Raw genomic sequence first — 19,346 nt, 5'->3', positions numbered from 1 at the left:
GGTCCCTGTCTCTTCCGGCCAGCGGGGTGGGCTCCCGCGGCCGGCAAACCGCCATTTCGGGTCCCTGTCTCTTCCGGCCGGCGGGGTGGGCTCCCGCGGCCGGCAAACCGCCATTTCGGGTCCCTGTCTCTTCCGGCCGGCGGGGTGGGCTCCCGCGGCCGGCAAACCCCCATTTCGGGTCCCTGTCTCTTCCGGCCGGCGGGGTGGGCTCCCGCGGCCTGCAAGCCGCCATTCCGGCCCCTGTCTCTTCCGGCCGGCGGGGTGGGCTCCCGCGGCCGGCATTGGGCTTGACTATGCCCCAGCAGGCCCCGTCCGACCGTCGGTGCCGGTCGGCGGGGCTCCGCAAATTTGGTCCTAGGCTTCGCGGCCTGCTGGGCCGCAATTCCGACCGGCCCGCGGGGTGGGCTCCCGCGGCCGGTTTAAAGCGCCATTCCGCCTCAGGTCCCGGCGGTATAAACGGGCCATTTAGCCCCCGGCTTCGCGGCCTACTAGGCCGCAATATTCCGGTCTCTGGTGGAGGGGGCGGGAACCTTCCAGGCGCGAATTCTTCCCGCCTGGAGGTTCCTCTGCCCCCAGGGGATCGCACGCCGCCCTCCAGGCCGGATCCCTGTTAACCCTTTGGGTACAGGCCGGCTCCCAAATGGGTCTGTATAGTTGGCCCCCCCTTTTTTTTTTTTTTCTCAGGTGCCCATATATGGTGGCTCCCCTTTAGCCTCAGGACGCTGCAGCCTCATCAGTAGTGCTGCATGTCTGCATGACCTCTTTCCACAGGCGGCATGGTGTTGCGCTCCCAGCCTGCGTCGCTGCTAGGGCATTTTCCCTTTTAGGCGGTTTTCTTGCCTCTTCCAGGATACGGCGCTGGCCAAGTGCATGCGGCCCTTCCGTAGGCAGCATTCATCTTCTCTCCAGTTATGGTGCCTGCCATGTGCATCCCCCCCCCCCCTCCTAGGCGGGATACTGCACTCTCCCTGGCTGCCGGCTGGCCATGTGCATGACCCCCTTCTTAGGCGGAATACTGCACCTTCACCGGATACGGTGCTGGCCATGTGCACGACTCCCTTCCATAAGCGGAACGCTGCACTCTCTCTGGATTTGCTGCCGGCCATGTGCGTGACCCCCTTCCATGGGCGGAACGCAGCACTCACTGGATTCGCTGCCGGCCATGTGCGTGAGCCAGCCATGTGTATGACCCCCTTCCTGGGCGGAACGCAGCACTCTCACTGGATCTGTTGCCGATCATGTGCATGACCCCCTTTTTAGGCGGAATACTGCACTCTCACCGGATACGGTACTGGCTATGTGCACGACCCCCTTCCATAGGCGGAATGCTGCACTCTCACTGATGTGCTATGATGTACTTATGTACTATGTTACTATGCTGCACTCTCACTGGTTTTGCTGCCGGCCATTTCATAGGTGGTATGCTGCACTCTCATTGGATTCCCTGCCGGCCTTGGGTATGCCTCCTTCCCTCAGGCAGCATACATACATACCTCTGTCTGTGGTTGTTTCCTCGCAGGTACGTTGCTGGCCATGTGCATGTACCCCATACATGGCAGGGTGCTTGCACTCTCGCTGGATCCGCTGTCGGCCATATGCATGACCCCTCTTCCGTGGGCGGTGTACGCACTCTTGCTGGATTCGCTGCCAGCCATGGGCATGCCTTCCTTCCTCAGGCGACATACACACATTCTTACTGACTGTGTTTGTCTCTCGCCAGTACGTTGCTGGCCATGTGTATGACTCCCATGCATGGCGGTGTGCTCGCACTCTCCCTGGATGAGATGCTGGCCATGTGCTTTACCCCCCTTTTTTCTGGGTGGCATGCTACACTCTCACCGGATACATTGCTGGCCATGAGAATGGCCCTCTAACATGGGTGGAATGCTTGCACTTCCATTGGATACGGTGCTGGCCTTGTGCGTGACCACCCCTCATTCCATGGGCAGAATTTGGTACGCTCATGAGATTCACGGCTGTCCTTGTATGGCTGTGCTGGACTTGTACATGTCCCCCTTCATTGGCAGAGTAGTTGCACTCTAGCTAAGTTCGGTGTTGGTGTATTATTGCACATTCACTTAATGCTAGGATACCCCTGTGCATGTTCCCCTTTCACTAGGTGGACCTCCTGCGTTCCTGCTGGATTATAGGGTATGTCCTGCTTCTCTGAAGTAGGTACGGCCCTAGGCATTATTTCCTTTTGGGACGGGCCTTTGCACTCTTGCCGCTGCAGTTGGCCAGGTACAATTTCCCCCCTTTCGGGGCGGACTGATTGCGTTCCATCGCATGCTATACTAGGTTTGTGCATAACTCCCTTTCAGGTTGCACTTTGCAATTCCATACATGCTGTGGCACTCTGGGGCGAGCCCCCCTTTTTCTAGGTGGGTTGGCCTTCTCGCTGCTTACGGGGCTGCTCGTACGTATGCCTCACCTGCTTCCTGCGGCATACTTTTGTTTTCTTGGGATACGATGCTTGCCGCAAGCCTTGCACTCGTCTCTAAGGAGTTCATTCTGTCCACCTGACCGGTCAGGCTCCCGCTCGGTACAGATCACTCCGATGTGGCTTTCCGCCAGACTTCAGAGGCTGTTCTTTCACTGTCCTCCCCTCTGGGGAGAGCATGGTTGTTCATGTGGATGGTTCCGGTGTTCTTTTTGGCCTCGTACTGTCTCCCTTGTTCACACTGGCTGTATTAGCTGTGTGCCTATTACCGAGTCTACCGCGTTCTGTCCTCCCGCTGAGTGCAGATTGCGTGGTCCATTCTAAGACAATGGTCCTGCTGTAGACTTACCTTCTCGTTAACTTGGGGGGACTACCTTTCGGTCCAGATTGTCCTTTGATCTCCCACACCGGGACTGTACAACGTGGTTACATCAGCATGGACTTTAGCCTGTCTTGTCCTGGCATCTGGCGGATCCTTTGGTTTCTTTCCGTCTGTCCTTCTGCTCCCCCACTCGGGTGGATACGGGACAACGTTGTTCGAGGGCCGACGGGACTAGTTTTGTCGACCTTTCTGCCCGTGTTACTGGTCTGCGCCTGATCACATTGGGTTTTCGCCCGCTTGCCAGGCGACTCCAGCGGGTTCGCTACTGTCCGCTCCTGGCTGTGTTTCGTCCAGGATCTGTCGTAAGACTTAGGGTTTTTTTGTCTGGGGTTCTGTGGGAAGCTGTGCATTCCCCACTCTGAATTTCTCTCCCCATGGTTCTGTCTTTTTTCCAGTCCGGCCTGGACCTGGGACTGGGACTCCTTTTACTTGAGGTGTCAAATGTCGGCGCTGTTCTTCCTCTTCCAGCGTTCCCCGGCCCTCTGGGCCTGTCAAGACTTTCTTCCTCGGAGTGGCTCTTTGGTTCCTCTGTACTGTCCTTCGGTACCGCCCTGGGGACTATATACTGAGCTCTCGGTGCTCCAATCTTGTCCTTGGAGCCGTTACAGAAGTTCTCTCTACCCCTTCTGTCCTGTACGGTTGTATTCCGTATCAGTCGTGTCTCTGACGGGTGCCAGAATGGCCCCTTTTTTTGTTACGAGCCTTCTGTCTTTTCCAGCACAGGGCTGTTCTACATCCCGTTTCTTCCTTCTGAAGGTGGTGTTTGCCTTTCGCTTCAACACTTCACCTATTTGGACGTTGTTTGGGCCTTGCCGTTTTTTACTTGGAGATCTCCGACTCTTGTCGACGTTCGGCCTCTTGGGTTTCCAGGAGGTCTGTGCATAGGGTTGACGGACTCCAGGGTGTTTTTCCTCCGCTTGTTCAGATTGGCTATTGCTGAGGTTACCGCACCAAGGGCAGGATTCTGTCTTTGGTGTCACCGTTCATTTCACCAGAGCGGTCGGTGCCTCCTGGGCCGGAGGCATTGGGCTTCGGCCATGCATTTGGGCAAGGCGGCCACAGGTCTTCCTTGCACTCCTTACAGAGTTCTACAGGGTGCATACTCTGACTTTGGCAGATGCTGCCTTGGCCCGCCTGGGTTTGCAGGCAGCGGTTCATTGATGCCTTTCGGGTGCTTCACCTTGGTGCTGTGGTCCCTCCCCCTTTTGGACTGCTTTTGAACGTCCCAAGGTCTTCTGTGTCCCCCAAGGAAACTGGGCGAGAAAACGAGATTTTTGTATAACTTACCAGTAAAATCTCTTTCTCGCTCTTTCCTTGGGGGACACAGCACCCACCCATTCATTGTTTTTTTCTCTGTACGGTTTCCGAGTTTTTTGTTACCCGTTGGGTAGTTGGCTTGTTGGTTCCTTGTTGGACTTTGCCTTTTCTCACTGCTTGGACACGCAACTGGCAGTCTCTCTCTCCAGGCTGAGGGTATAGCTGTGGAGGAGGGGCTTAACAGTCTTCACTTAGTGTCACGCCTCCTATGGAGATGAGCTATACCCAAGGTCTTCTGTGTCCCCCAAGGAAAGAGCGAGAAAGAGATTTTACTGGTAAGTTATACAAAAATCTCGTTTTTGCAGACCACAAAAACGGCCATGTGCATGAGCGCTTAGAGCTCAATATATTGTATCTACATTTCAAATATAAGACAATGTAGCAAAGATTTTATTTGTTGAATAATTTTATTTATTTATTTCTGTTTTTGTCTCTCTTTAGTTCCGAGTACTATTTGCCAACGTGGTAGCCTTCTTCTGGTATACATATCTGGCTTCCACAAGGAAATGACCCAGACAACCAGCTTCAGTGCCAGTGATGAAACAGGCTGAGGACTCCATGACGGCAGCACTAACTTGAGGACTAATTTTTATTAGCAAAAATTATGCAAAGACTTAATTTTACTGTAACATTTAGAAATATGATTAATTCAGATTTTTCAAAGGAGCAGTTATGAAATGATATGCCAAGATACAATATCCTAAATTAGAAAAAAATTCTAATAGTTAAAGGGGTTTTCCAAGAGTTAAAAAAAACTGGCATGGGGCATTATAAGATAAACGAAGAAACATTTCCTTTTATATATCTGAGCCTGCAGCAGTCACATGCTTTTCACCGTTCACATGAGCCCTGCAGCCAATCGCTGACCACAGCAGTCACGTGTCATTCATGCACACATGACTGCTGATGTCAGTGATAGGTTGCAGCGCTCATGTGAACGGTGGTCATAATGTCATCGCTGCAGGACTTTTATAGGGTCACGAACGCTGTGTTGACCTTACATTTGTAATGTCAATTTAGCATGGGCATCAGGAAAGCTCCTAATGTACACGCTCACCATGTCCATAGGGTTACTGTAGCCAGACAGAGGCCAAAAGTGTCCTTTTTGCCTCCGTCTACATCATAAAAACCAGTGTAGCATAGTGTAGTAGTCTACACTACTCCATACAGCAGTATCCAGTAAAAGTGTACAAGTTTTTCTTACAGTGGAACCCTATGGGGGACTGATGATATTGTATGGAATCCCTCTGGGGCTTCCACTTAACATATACTCTGACTTTTTGATTAATAGGACTAGTCATTTCACAGTTTACATCAGTTTAGCCATCTAGGCTGTGCAAACCCAGCAGCACACTTTTTTAGACCTAGCCTATGCATCCAATGCAAAAGCTGTTCATAAACCTTAGGGCTCATGCACACGACTGTATTTATTTTGCGGTCCCAAATAAAACAGTCCTATTCTTGTGTGTAATGTGGACAATTATAGGACATGGATATTTTTTTTTATTTTTTATTGCGGAACAGACATTCGGAAACTGAATGCACGCGGAGTAACTTCTATGTTTTTTTTCTTTTTGCTGACACATTGAAATGAATGGTTCCGCATACGGTCCGCAAAAAAAACGGAAGGGACACGGAAAGAAAATACGTTTGTTTGCATGAGCCCTTAGGCTGGACGCACTCAGTTCTTGGTGCAGTTTCTTTTTGGCAAAGTCAGGACTGGGTCCCATAAGGAAGATATGGTATAAGGATGGGACATATGCCTCTCCTATATATTGTATCCACTCCTAGTTTTTGCCTGTCTTAATCCAGCCTTGTGTACCGGTTTTATTTGCTGTTTATTATTGTCTTCCATCTTGGTTCCTTCTTCCTTTTTGATGTGGTTTTCTTAATGCAGCCTACATTTCCCATTATGCCACTGACTTTGCAGAGGAGGCAGAGTCTCATCACACTGAACTTGCTCTGCTGGGAGCCTATCTAAAGGCTGTATTAGACATCCAGATCAGGCAGGCGATTGTTAGGAGGGAAGCGTTCCTTCCCGACAATCGCCTGCCCGTCAGTGGAGGAGACCGCTGCTATTACATGCAGAGATCTCCTCTGCAGCATGTGGAGGAGTGATCGTTATGCCATTGCTCGTCCCCATGCTGTCTAGTTGTTTGCCGGCAGCAGATCATGATTCGACAGCACGATCTGCCGCAGGCAAACAATGATTTTTTTTTTAAACACGCTTAAAAATCTAGATTGCTTGATGAACGAGTGTTTGCGGGGGTATTAGACTGTCAGATCATCGCTAACGAGAGTTTGCAGTTAACGATGAACTGGCTAACAATTGTCCAGTCTAATAAAGGCTTTAGGGCAGCAAGTGATAGATCAGCGGCACAGAACCTCAGCCCGGTAACCCAGTGTCTCAGTGTATGTGTGGTGCAGCTTCAGCCTGTCTCCCCTGCCTCCTGCTTGAGATTCTACACATAGCACTCAGTTAGTATAGATTGTTTGTGTGAGTCGGCTAATGGTTGTGTAGACTCCTCTACTATATCGCTTTACTTGAGTTATGTTACTTCTGGTAGAAATGATGGGACATGCAGAGAGACAAATAGAGGAAGGAGAGGTGTCTGAGGGCTGCCATGAGGGATTTCATGAACGATGGTGTAGTTCTGTAGTTTACAGAAAGTCGGCCATACAAGACAGCCTGATCTTCTGTCTACACAGAAACTCTGGAATAGTTGTCGTACTAGGATCATGTAATACAGTTGTCCATAATAAAACGGTTCAAAATGTATGAATGCAAACACATTGAATGAAAGAAACGACACTGCTAGAATAATGCTGGTGAGTTATGGAGTAGAACAAGATGTTGCTTCCAGACATCTCCAGTAAAACCAAGGATCAAGTAAGTTGAAATACAACTCCGTCAACTCTAGTCTGCGACCATTGCCTGTATATGGCTGGCTTAGTTACTGATGGTGTATTCATGCAGTAAATAGTAGACTATCAAACCCAGATGTTCACTGATAAACAGGTGAAACTCAAAAAATTAGAATATCGTGCAAAGTTCATTTATTTCAGTAATGCAACTTAAAAGATGAAACTACACATGTGATAGACTCATTACATGCAAAGCGAGATATTTCAAGCCTTTATTTGTTATAATTTGGATGATTATGGCTTACAGCTTATGAAAACCCCAAAGTCACAATCTCAGGTACCCTTTGCTTAGGGGGTATGGATTAATTAGCTGACTAGAGTGTGACACTTTGAGCCTAGAATATTGAACCTTTTCACAAAATTCTAATTTTAAGCTGCATTAATTCAACTCTTTTTAAGTTGCATTACTGAAATAAATAGACTTTTGTACGATATTCTAATTTTACAAGTTTCTCCTGTATAAAGAAGATATGATCAGCTGATAGCCTTGTGTATAGGAATTTCCAGACTTCCCGTCAATGGATGCTTTTGGTGAAAAGAAGGACTAGGCATATCGTATTTCAGTATGCCTGATCTTTTGTTCCAGTGGTAAAGAACAGGCGGTTCTGACAGCAGCTTATTACCCTCTCTCCATTGAATAACCATACTTGCTGAGCATGGCTAAATAGACGTTATCTTTAGGTTGTGCCTTATCCCCCTTTTTTGTAATGCCTTTCCATGGGAAAACTATGTTTAAAATGTCTGAATATGACAGACTGGCTGCTCATAACTCAGAAGCTATAGCCATGTCAGCAGTGACCAGGAGGTAGGCCTGCTGGTTTAGAAAGAACTTCTCACTGAAGTGAAACAAAAGGGTTGCCAAGAAGTCCAGCAGTTAAACCCCCTAACAGAAAGCCTTCTATATGTGGTCAGGCCTCTCTCCTGTAATGGTTAATGCATATGCTGTTATTTTTATTTTTTTTCCTTTTTGTTCCTTTCTTTCTTTTTCTTTTAATAAACCTTGATAAGACTACTTACAGATTATTGCTGTTTTATGCTTTTTGCATGGATCTTGTCTTGGAACTTTGGAAAGTTTAGTCTCAAACCTTTAAAGGAGTTGTCCACTCTGACCTTTTTTTTTTTTTTTTTTTTTTTTTTTTTTCATGGCCTATCCTCAGAATAGGCCATCAATATCTGATAGTCAGGGATCTGACACCCTACCCTACCCATCCATTGCATAGTGAGCGGAGCTGCTTACTGCAGCACTACTTCTATTGAAATGAATAGGCCTTGGATTGCAGTAAGCAGCCCTGTCCACTGCAAAATGGATGGAACATATCATGAGGGGAATACTTGAAGTCAGTTTTGCTTGAGTCTCCATTGGCGTACTCTGCACCAGGGTATCTGTGACGAGGGGACATCCTCTGCGTCTGGAGGAAAGAAGGTTTGTACACAAACATAGAAGAGGATTCTTTAAGGTAAGAGCAGTGAGACTATGGAACTCTCTGCCTGAGGAGGTGGTGATGGTGAGTACAATAAAGGAATTCAAGAGGGGCCTGGATGTATTTCTGGAGTGTAATAATATTACAGGCTATAGCTACTAGAGAGGGGTCGTTGATCCAGGGAGTTATACTGATTGCCTGATTGGAGTCAGGAAGGAATTTTTTCCCCCTGAAATGAGAAAAATTGGCTTCTACCTCACAGGGTTGTTTTTTTTTTTCCTTTCTCTGGATCAACTTGCAGGATAACAGGCTGAACTGGATGGACAGATGTCTTTTTTCAGTCTTCTAAACTATGTTATTTATCAAATCTTGTACATTATGTTTAAATATGAGCCAAATGTAAAAGGGTTCTCTGGGAATTAAGAAAATGAAAATACTTAAAGGGTTTCTACCACTTCGTTTTCACATAATTAGCTTTCAGACACTAGCGATCTGCTAGTGTCTGCTCTACCAAACAATCCTAATATAATAGCTTTTTGTGCAGCCGTTTCGCTAAAAAATGAACTTATATTGATATGCTAATGAGCCTCTAGGTACTATGCGGGTGTCATTAGCACCTAGAGGCTCGGTCTACCTTCACAAAATGCCGCCGCCCAGCGCGTCCCTCCAGCCCGCCCATCTCCTCCGGAATGCGATCCTCCCTGTGAGCCAGCGGACGAATTCACGAGCATGCGCCGTGCGCGTCTGTATTCGGCGCATGCGCAGTGAATGTCTGACCGCTTTCTGCACAGACATCTCCACTGCGCCTGTTCCTCGGAGCACTATGACGTCATCGGCGCAGTGGAGATGTCTGAGCAGGGAGCGGTCAGACATTCACTGCGCATGCGCCGAATACAGACGCGCACGGTGCATGCGCGAGAATTCGTCTGCTGGCTCACAGGGAGGATCGCATTCCGGAGGAGATGGGCGGGCTGGAGGGACGCGCTAGGAGGCGGCATTTTGTGAAGGTAGACCGAGCCTCTAGGTGCCAATGACGCCCGCATAGCACCTAGAGGCTCATTAGCATATCAATATAAGTTCGTTTTTTAGCGAAACGGCTGCACAAAAAGCTATATTAGGATTGTTTGGTAGAGCAGACACTAGCGGATCGCTAGTGTCTGAAAGCTAATTATGTGAAAACGAAGTGGTAGAAACCCTTTAAATATTACTTCATTATAAATATATTCCCAAATACCTTACATTAGTTTTAATTGCTCGTTTTATCTGGGGAGCAATAATCAGGGGAAACAAAATAGCCGTTGTCCTATTAGTGCACACAAAACCTGTCCTGATCACACAGCAGGACAAGTTACTTCACAACACTGAGCTAAAGAGTTGCCTCATTCTCCTCTCTGCTCTGCTGGTCAGGGATTATGATCCTGAACACAGTTTAATATGGTCATCAGCTGAATCTCTGTAGGAATGGAGTTCATGAGCAGATGTGGCTAATGAGCAGCAGCACTTGTATGCAGTCTCCATTACCACAGTCTGTCCTGTCCGTCCTCTCTGTACTTCATGAACTCCATTCCTACAGAGATGCAGCTGAAGATCTTCTCATCTGTATTCAGGATCATAATCCTTGACAAGTAGAGCAGAGAGGAGGATAAGGCAGCTCTTTATCTCAGTATTGCAAAGTAACTTGCTGTGTGATTAGGACAGGCTTTGTGTGTACTAATAGGACAGCGGCCATTTAGTTTTTCCGAATCATTGCTCCCTAGACAAAACGAGCCATTATAACTATTATAAATATATTCCCAAATACCTTTCATTAAAGTAATATTTACGTATTTTCATTTTCTTAATTCCCAGAGAACCCCTTTAATTTACATGTCCATGACGCCCCTGTGAGAGATCCTCCCCCATCCGGACAGGAAACAGGAACTTCTCAGATCTTTAAAAGGATCCTCCTCTCTCCATTTCTCAGTTTCTTCCTGTTTCCTGTCCATAGGACACTGGAGTGGATCTTTCCCGGATCTAATTAGGAGGCTGCAGTGTCTCTAGGGTTTTTGAATAATACCTAGTAGAGATACCCTGACGGCGTAAGACTCCACTAGAAGCCACTGTGAAGTCTGGTTAGTCTCCTTTTTCTTGCCATGGGGGGAGTCCTGGTGGCTGCCTCATGTTCCTTCAGGTCTACGGCCGGGCCGTTTTCTGGTGGGAGATGGAAATCTACCTCCCCTTGCACGTCGGGTGCCATGTGTGCCGGCAGGCCCTGTTTCCGGCACACAGTGGGCAAGCGTTTGAAAGCCTGAGACTGAAGAAGGCGAGAGTGTTCCCTAAACAGGACTGTGTTAAAGAATTGATAAAAAGAGAATGGAGCAAACCTGATTAAAAATAAAAATATATACCGATATATACTTTATTCCTAGATCAGTGAAAAGAAAATGCCCATTTAATGATCAAGAAGTGTCACCTTGGCAAGATGTACCTCAGGTTGATGCCCCTGTAGAAAAGGTTAAAAAAAATCAGCCCTCCCGTTTGAGAATGTACAGTCGTGGCCAAAAGTTTTGAGAATTACATAAATATTGGAAAAGTTGCTGCTTAAGTTTTTATAATAGCAATTTGCATATACTCCAGAATGTTATGAAGAGTGATCAGATGAATTGCATAGTCCTTCTTTGCCATAAAAAATTAACTTAATCCCAAAAAAAAACTGGACCTGCTGAGATCATTTCAGTAATCGTCTTGTTAACTCAGGTGAGAATGTTGATGAGCACAAGGCTGGAGATCATTATGTCAGGCTGATTGGGTTAAAATGGCAGACTTGACATGTTAAAAGGAGGGTGATGCTTGAAATCATTGTTCTTCCATTGTTAACCATGGTGACCTGCAAAGAAACGCGTGCTGCCATCATTGCGTTGCATAAAATGGCTTCACAAGCAAGGATATTGTGGCTACTAAGATTGCACCTCAATCAACAATTTATAGGATCATCAAGAACTTCAAGGAAAGAGGTTCAATTCTTGTTAAGAAGGCTTCAGGGCGTCCAAGAAAGTCCAGCAAGTGCCAGGATCGTCTCCTAAAGAGGATTCAGCTGTGGGACCGGAGTGCCACCAGTGCAGAGCTTGCTCAGGTAGGGCAGCAGGCAGGTGTGAGCGCATCTGCACACACAGTGAGGCAAAGACTTTTGGAAGATGGCCTGGTGTCAAGAAGGGCAGCAAAGAAGCCACTTCTCGCAAAAAAAAAACATCAGGGACAGATTGATCTTCTGCAGAAAGTATGGTGAATGGACTGCTGAGGACTGGGGCAAAGTCATATTCTCCGATGAAGCCTCTTTCCGATTGTTTGGGGCATCTGGAAAAAGCCTTGTCCGGAGAAGAAAAGGTGAGCGCTACCATCCGTCCTGTGTCATGCCAACAGTAAAGCATCCTGAGACCATTCATGTGTGGGGTTGCTTCTCGTCCAAGGGAGTGGGCTCACTCACAATTTTGCCCAAAAACACAGCCATGAATAAAGAATGGTACCAAAACACCCTCCAACAGCAACTTCTTCCAACAACAGTTTGGTGAAGAACAATGCATTTTCCAGCATGATGGAGCACCGTGCCATAAGGCAAAAGTGATAACTAAGTGACTCGGGGACCAAAACATTGACATTTTGGGTCCATGGCCTGGAAACTCCCCAGATCTTAATCCCATTGAGAACTTGTGGTCAATCCTCAAGAGGTGGGTGGACAAACAAAAACCCACTAATTCTGACAAACTCCAAGAAGTGATTATGAAAGAATGGGTTGCTATCAGTCAGGAATTGGCCCAGAAGTTGATTGAGAGCATGCCCAGTCGAATTGCAGAGGTCCTGAAAAAGAAGGGCTAACACTGCAAATACTGACTCTTTGCATAAATGTCATGTAATTGTCGATAAAAGCCTTTGAAACGTATGAAGTGCGTGTAATTATATTTCACTACATCACAGAAACAACTGAAACAAAGATCTAAAAGCAGTTTAGCAGCAAACTTTGTGAAAACTAATATTTGTGTCATTCTCAAAACTTTTGGCCATGACTGTAGGTTCCCCAAAGGAAAAAAGAGCTGACCCCTATCTTAGGAAAAATTGGGAAGCGTCCACTTCCTCTTTTAAACCTAATATTGCTACTACATCAGTAGCTAGTAGCTACAGTAGATCACTTAAAGTTTGGTTGAGGGAATTAGAGTCCCATATTGCTAATAAATCCCCGAGGGAACAATTGCTAGAAGAGATTCCTACTATGCTGAAAGCAGTTGATTTTATTTCGGATGCGTCTGCTGACACTTAGATTGTCTACTAGAGCAGCCGCTTTGTCTAATTCTGCCAGGAAATCCCTTTAGTTAAAATGGTGGAAAGGAGTCCAAATTATTTGCCCTGCCCTGCCAGGGAAATTTTTTTATTTGGTCCTGCACTGGATGATATTTTAGACAAAGCTTCTGACAGAAAGAAGGGTTTCTTGTACCATTCTTTCCTAGACAAAGAAAGCCATTTCGGTTTAGGGAGAAAAAAAGAGGAGACTAGTGATAAAGATGCCCCTAATCAGGGCCGATCACATTTGCTTTACTGCTCCAAATTAGTAGTAACCCAAGGGTTTTACGTGCACGGAAGAAAATAACTATGACACACACACTGGAGTCAAAGCAAATTCTCATTTATTACAGAAAGTACAGCACTTTATAAAGTCATCAGAGGGGCATTCCCCCTGAGGCAGGTGGCATTGTTACATTGGCTAACATATCAAAATAAGACAAGAGATAACACTTAGCATCTGCCCATTGTGCATTGTTTTACTAACTGGTATGTGAACTATGTAAATATCTAGCTATAGGCGCCATCTTGTAATGGAGTTCTCTAACAGCAGAAAAAGCATATATGACGTAGCAAGGAGGTGTGTTCTCATCGGTAGGATGAAACCTTTGTGCTCTGGAGAAGATGAGGTGTTGTCAGAGAGCTAGAGTATGTGGGAGCTAGCTGAATCAAAGAATGTAGTCCACATCTCTATCAGTCCCCCCCCCCCCCTTGGACCTCATTCTTTCCCTATTGAAAGCCTAGCACATCTGTCCCCATGCTTCAAATGCTCTTCGCCAGCTTCCATGACAACCTAGCCTAGTGTATAGACTCCCATGACCCTGGACTTAGCATGGGAAAGTCAGATGTCAGTCCCTATGGTCGATGATCTCCAGGTGGCATCATAAGCAGGGGGGAACCAACAGAACTGGGTGGACTTTGTCTCCCATCCTCATGGAATTCTCTTATGATCATCTCCGGGGTAGCCTCTGCTATGGCTTTGAGCAGAAGCCTCCTAATTGTAACAATGGCAGTTGGCAGCCGCCAGCGTGCAGCGCATCCTGCTATGTACCTCAGTCGAACTGCACACAAGTCCTCCTCTCCACTGCAGGCTCCGGACCCGCTTTCCTGCACTGTCGCAGGCGGGCTAAATAAGAGATTAAAGAGGACCTTTCATCAGTTTTGGCATAGGCTAATTATGGTATTACCTTGTTGGGCGGCCCCCACTGATGCCATGGGTGTATTTTTATATTTTTTTCTCCCTGGCTGTGAGCGGTCCGCTCTGATTGGATCGCGCTCACAGCCAGGGAGAAGGAGACACCCACAGCAGAAGACTGCGTCTCCTCCCTGTTGCGAGTTTAATGCTCGTTATAATACAGCGCGCCAAATCATCGGGGGGGCCATAGCAGGGGAGCGGGGGGGGATTTGAAAAAAAAATTATACATCTATGGCATCAATGGGGGCCGCCCTACAAGGTAATACCATAATTAGCCTATGTCAAAACTGATGAAGGGTCCTCTTTAAGACCTAGTACCCTAAAAGTTCAGGTTTCAGCACTTAGTGCCTTGTTTGACGTTAGATTGGCGATTCAACCCTGGATTAAAAAGTTTATAAGCGCATCCTCCAGATTGAATCCAACCCTTATGCCCAAATCGTGTCCTTGGGATCTCAATGTGGTTCTTTCTACTGTAATTCAAAGTCCATTTGAATCCATAGATTCCATTTCTATTAAGCCGTTGTCATACAAAACAGCCTTCTTGGTGGCCACCACTTCGGCCTAAAGGGTGGGGGAGATTTTTACTTTATCTGCTTCACCTCCTTATACCTCCATCTTAGATGACAGAATTGTGTTTAAACCAGATCCTGCCTTCCTTCCAAAAGTAGTCTCAGATTTCCATAGATCCCAAGAAATCATTTTACCTTCCTTCTGTCAGAAACCCAAAAATGAAGGTGAAGAAAGGTTCCACACGCTAGATGTAAGGAAATCTACTAAAGATTGGTGGAAGGCTTCTCAGTTGTTCATTCAATTTCAGGGTACAAATAGAGGTCTGAAAGTCACAAGTCGTTTTATTGCTAGGTGGATTGTTAGAGAAATAGGTTTAGTATATTCTTTTGCGGTTCTCCAGTTTCCTACGGGATTTTTTAGCACACTCCACAAGAGCCTTAGCGACATCTTGGGCGGAGAGAGGCTGCGCCTCTTTTGACCAAATTTGTAGAGATGCTACCTGGAGCTCTCCAAATACTTTTTATAAGCATTACAGGTTAGACCTTTTGACTAGTCAAACTCATGACTTAGCTTTCAGGAGAAAAGCTCTGCAGGCTGTTTCATCTACTTTAGTCTCAAACAGGTGCTGTCATGGGGCGTAATGGAAATACATATATTACTCTTACCGATAATCCGTTTTCCATGAGCCCATAACAGCACCTACATTATCCTCCATCCTAAATAAATCAAATTCTTGTCACAAACTGAGGAATGGAGAGAGGAGGATCGTTTTAAAGATCTGGGAACTTCCTGTTTCCGGTCCGGGTGGGAGAGGATCTCTCACAGGTGCTGTCATAGGCTCATGGAAAACGGATTACCAGTAAGAGTATTTTTGTCTAGAAAAGCTTCTCCACTTGAGTACGTTTCAGATGAATCTAGAGTGAAATTCAGTAACATGGCTAACATCAGCTTTCCCACTTTGTTTTTTTGTTTTTTTATAAAAACTGGTAGTGTAAAAATGCAAAGTACCAAGGTTTTTACACCAGTTGCAAAAGTCCTATTTTGAGACTTCTTGAAAACAAGAATTCTGGAGTGGAGGTCATGATAAATACCTCCCCAGTAAACTGAGCTGTGTTGGTCTAGAGTAGGGGTACTCAACTGGCGGACCGCGGTCCAAATACGGACCACGGCCGCCAGTTGTCCGGACCCCGGCCATCCTTCAGAGCGCTCCTCCTCTCCTGCACACTGTACCGTGCAGGAGGAGGAGGAGGAGCTTACCGGCGCACTTCCGCCTGTCCCACAGCGCAGTGAGACAGGGCTTCCTCCACATGTAGCGCTCCTCCTCTCCTGCACACTCTGGTACGTGCAGGAGGAGGAGCTTACCGGCGCACTTCTTCCTGCCCCAGGGGCGCAGTGAGAGACGGCTCCCTCCACATGCAGGCACCAGCGCTTTCATCCGGCACCTGCAGGTGGAGGGAGCTTCCTCCCTCAGTGCGCTCACAGGTCCCTCCTCCCCTGCGGCAGCACGTAACGGAGCTTCAAGCTCCAAAGGACACTTACGTGCTGCTGGAGAGGGGAGGGACATCACCACTGCCACCAATGATATAAATGTCACATTTGGGAAGGAAGGGGGGTGTGGAGAGGGCTACAGAGAGGCGGGAAGACGTCACTGACTGCAGGAAAGGACTCCAGTCAGTGTCGTGTTCCCATCTCTCCTGGGCCATCTTCTTTAGGTAACCTGATTAAATAAAGTGATAAAGCCCCATCAAACCATGATAGTTTTGTTCCGCATCCAATTCCCATTATTGGGGCATTGGATGCGGACCCCTTAGTTTCAATGGAGCAGAAAAAGATGCAGACAGCACACAGTGTGCTGTCTGCATCTCTTGTGGCCCCATTGTAATTAAGGGGCCGCATCCAATCCCCCAATAATGGGAATTGGATGCGGAACAAAACTATCATATGTCTGTTCTGTGGCTTGGGTTGCCACCCGGCCAGTAGTTCACCAGCAAGGCTGGTATTTTAGTTCCCTTGCCGGTGCCAGAATTTTCCTGTAAGGACTGTTAGGGTACTTTCACACTTGCGGCAGGACGGATCCGACAGGCTGTTCACCCTGTCAGATCCGTCCTGCCGCTATTTTGCCGGACTGCCACTCCCCATTGACTATAGCGGGAGTGGAGCTACAGCGCAGCATGGCAGTGCACGGCGTGAGGCCGCCAGAGGAAAAAGTTGGACATGTAGTACTTATAGTCTGGCGGCCTCTCACTGTGCTGCGCTGTAGCTCTGCCCCCATCCCCATTATAGTTGATGGGCACAGAGCAGCGGCACGGCGAAGTAGTGGCAAGATGGATCTGACAGGGTGAGCAGCCTGTCGGATCCGTCCTGCTGCAAGTGTGAAAGTACCCTTACTAATGAGGGCTTCCATCATGGAACGCCCATTAGTACAGCATTTACCTCCACCGCTACTTGTGCTAGTAAAAAAATAAATACAATTACGGTACCTCCACCTCCATTTGCTCACGCTGTGGAGAACACTCCCTGCTGACTAGAAGCTCAGGACAGGACCTACAAGACGTCATCACGTTGGAGCACCGGTCCTGAGCTTGCAGTCAGCAGCGAATGTTCACCGCAGCCAGGTGAATGCTAATTTTTTTTTTTTTTTTTTGCAAAAGCAGAGAAGGGGGGCACTAATAGGGGCATTACTCTTACTGGGGGCACTAATGGGGACATTATTCTTACTGGGGCACTAATGTGGCCATTACTAATTCTGGGACTTACCCGGGGCGCCCCACGCGCATGGAGATCACATGATCGCATGGCATCTTTACTGTTGGCGTTCAGCTCGGACCTTCATCTGACTGCAGACCCAGGTATGTGGACCTTTAATAAAACTAGTTGAGTACCCCTGGTCTAGAGTCACAGTTACTCCCAAACAGCTGCCCAGCGGGGTGTCAGACCCCTGCTAATCAGATGTTGATAGCCTATTCTGAGGATCGGACGTCAACATAAAAGGAGTGGACACTACATTTCATATCTGATGGAGTGCTGCAAGAATCTCAGTAGCCCTGATCACCAGGCAATTCATGCAGGTCCTGTGTTACCGTAAGGTATGATTTACATCACTGCTCATCTGAACAATAGACACATGTAGACATTAGGACGAGCAGGGCATGGTCCAGTCAATTGTCTACTCAACAAAAACTGGCATGAATAAAGATCAAGTTTCATTCACACATCCGTGTCCGTGCTCAAATCCGTGAAAAGGTGGTCAGTGATGCCCCCGTGAAGATATCTGTGAAGGATCCGTGTGTGGACACTGAGGCTGAAAAATAATTTTCAAAGCATCTCTTCCTAATGATCCATGAAACACGGATGGTATCTGTGCTGCATCCATGGTTTTCACTGACCCATAGACTATAATGGACGGGATAGATCAGTAAACACGGACAAAATAGAGCATGCTTCCGTGCTAAAATTACAGAACACAATCACAGAAATCACTACACACACTAAAATGAATGGGTACATGTGCTGCCCATGGAGAACGTGTACAGCACACGTATGTGGAGCACTGACGTGTGAATGAGGCTTAAATCTGCTAAGCCAACTGCTCCCTGCCCTCACCATGACCTCTTTTCTAACCACTTCTAAAAAAGGGCGCAGATTTTGATGCAAAAATGGCATGTGACAAAATATGCAGCTTTAACCGCTTGCCGCCACGCTAACGCCGAAAGGCGTCATTGCGGCGGCTCCCCCAGGCTACGCTAACGCCAATAGGCGTCATCTCGCGTGAGCCGAGATTTCCTGTGAACGCGCGCACACAGGCGCGCGCGCTCACAGGAACGGAAGGTAAGAGAGTTGATCTCCAGCCTGCCAGCGGCGATCGTTCGCTGGCAGGCTGGAGATGTGTTTTTTTTAACCCCTAACAGGTATATTAGACGCTGTTTTGATAACAGCGTCTAATATACCTGCTACCTGGTCCTCTGGTGGTCCCCTTTGTTTGGATCGACCACCAGAGGACACAGGTAGCTCAGTAAAGTAGCACCAAGCACCACTACACTACACTACACCCCCCCCCCCCCGTCACTTATTAACCCCTTATTAGCCCCTGATCACCCCATATAGACTCCCTGATCACCCCCCTGTCATTGATTACCCCCCTGTCATTGATTACCCCCCTGTAAAGCTCAGCATGATTTTTACGGATCCACTGATAGATGGATCGGATCCGCAAAACGCATACGGACGTCTGAATGGAGCCTTACAGGGGCGTGATCAATGACTGTGGTGATCACCCCATATAGACTCCCTGATCACCCCCCTGTCATTGATTACCCCCCTGTCATTGATTACCCCCCTGTAAAGCTCCATTCAGACGTCCGCATGATTTTTACGGATCCACTGATAGATGGATCGGATCCGCAAAACGCATCCGGACGTCTGAATGAAGCCTTACAGGGGCATGATCAATGACTGTGGTGATCACCACATATAGACTCCCTGATCACCCCCCTGTAAAGCTCCATTCAGATGTCCGCATGATTTTTACGGATGCACTGATAGATGGATCGGATCCGCAAAATGCATCCGGACGTCTGAATGAAGCCTTACAGGGGCATGATCAATGACTGTGGTGATCACCCCCCTGTCATTGATTACCCCCCTGTAAAGCTCCATTCAGATGTCCGCATGATTTTTACGGATGCACTGATAGATGGATCGGATCCGCAAAAACGCATCCGGACGTCTGAATGAAGCCTTACAGGGGCATGATCAATGACTGTGGTGATCACCCCCCTGTCATTGATTACCCCCTGTAAAGCTCCATTCAGATGTCCGCATGATTTTTACGGATGCACTGATAGA

The 19,346-nt window shown here is 47.5% G+C and overlaps 1 protein-coding gene across 1 annotated transcript in view; it reads left to right on the top strand.

Annotated features, from left to right (window-relative positions):
• Positions 1 to 5,585, top strand: part of PXMP2 (peroxisomal membrane protein 2) — a 42,355-nt gene extending 36,770 nt beyond the window's left edge. The window contains exon 5 of the mRNA XM_040416724.1: positions 4,581 to 5,585. Within this exon, the coding sequence (XP_040272658.1) occupies positions 4,581 to 4,649 (69 nt within the window). The 3' untranslated portion in view covers positions 4,650 to 5,585. The remainder of the gene's footprint in view (positions 1 to 4,580) is intronic.
• The last annotated feature ends 13,761 nt before the right edge of the window (positions 5,586 to 19,346 follow it).

This window comes from Bufo bufo, chromosome 2 (genome assembly GCF_905171765.1).
Source record: "Bufo bufo chromosome 2, aBufBuf1.1, whole genome shotgun sequence".
Taxonomy (NCBI): domain Eukaryota; kingdom Metazoa; phylum Chordata; class Amphibia; order Anura; family Bufonidae; genus Bufo; species Bufo bufo.
Note: the sequence above shows the minus strand (reverse complement) of the source record. Positions and strands in the feature narration are given on the sequence as shown.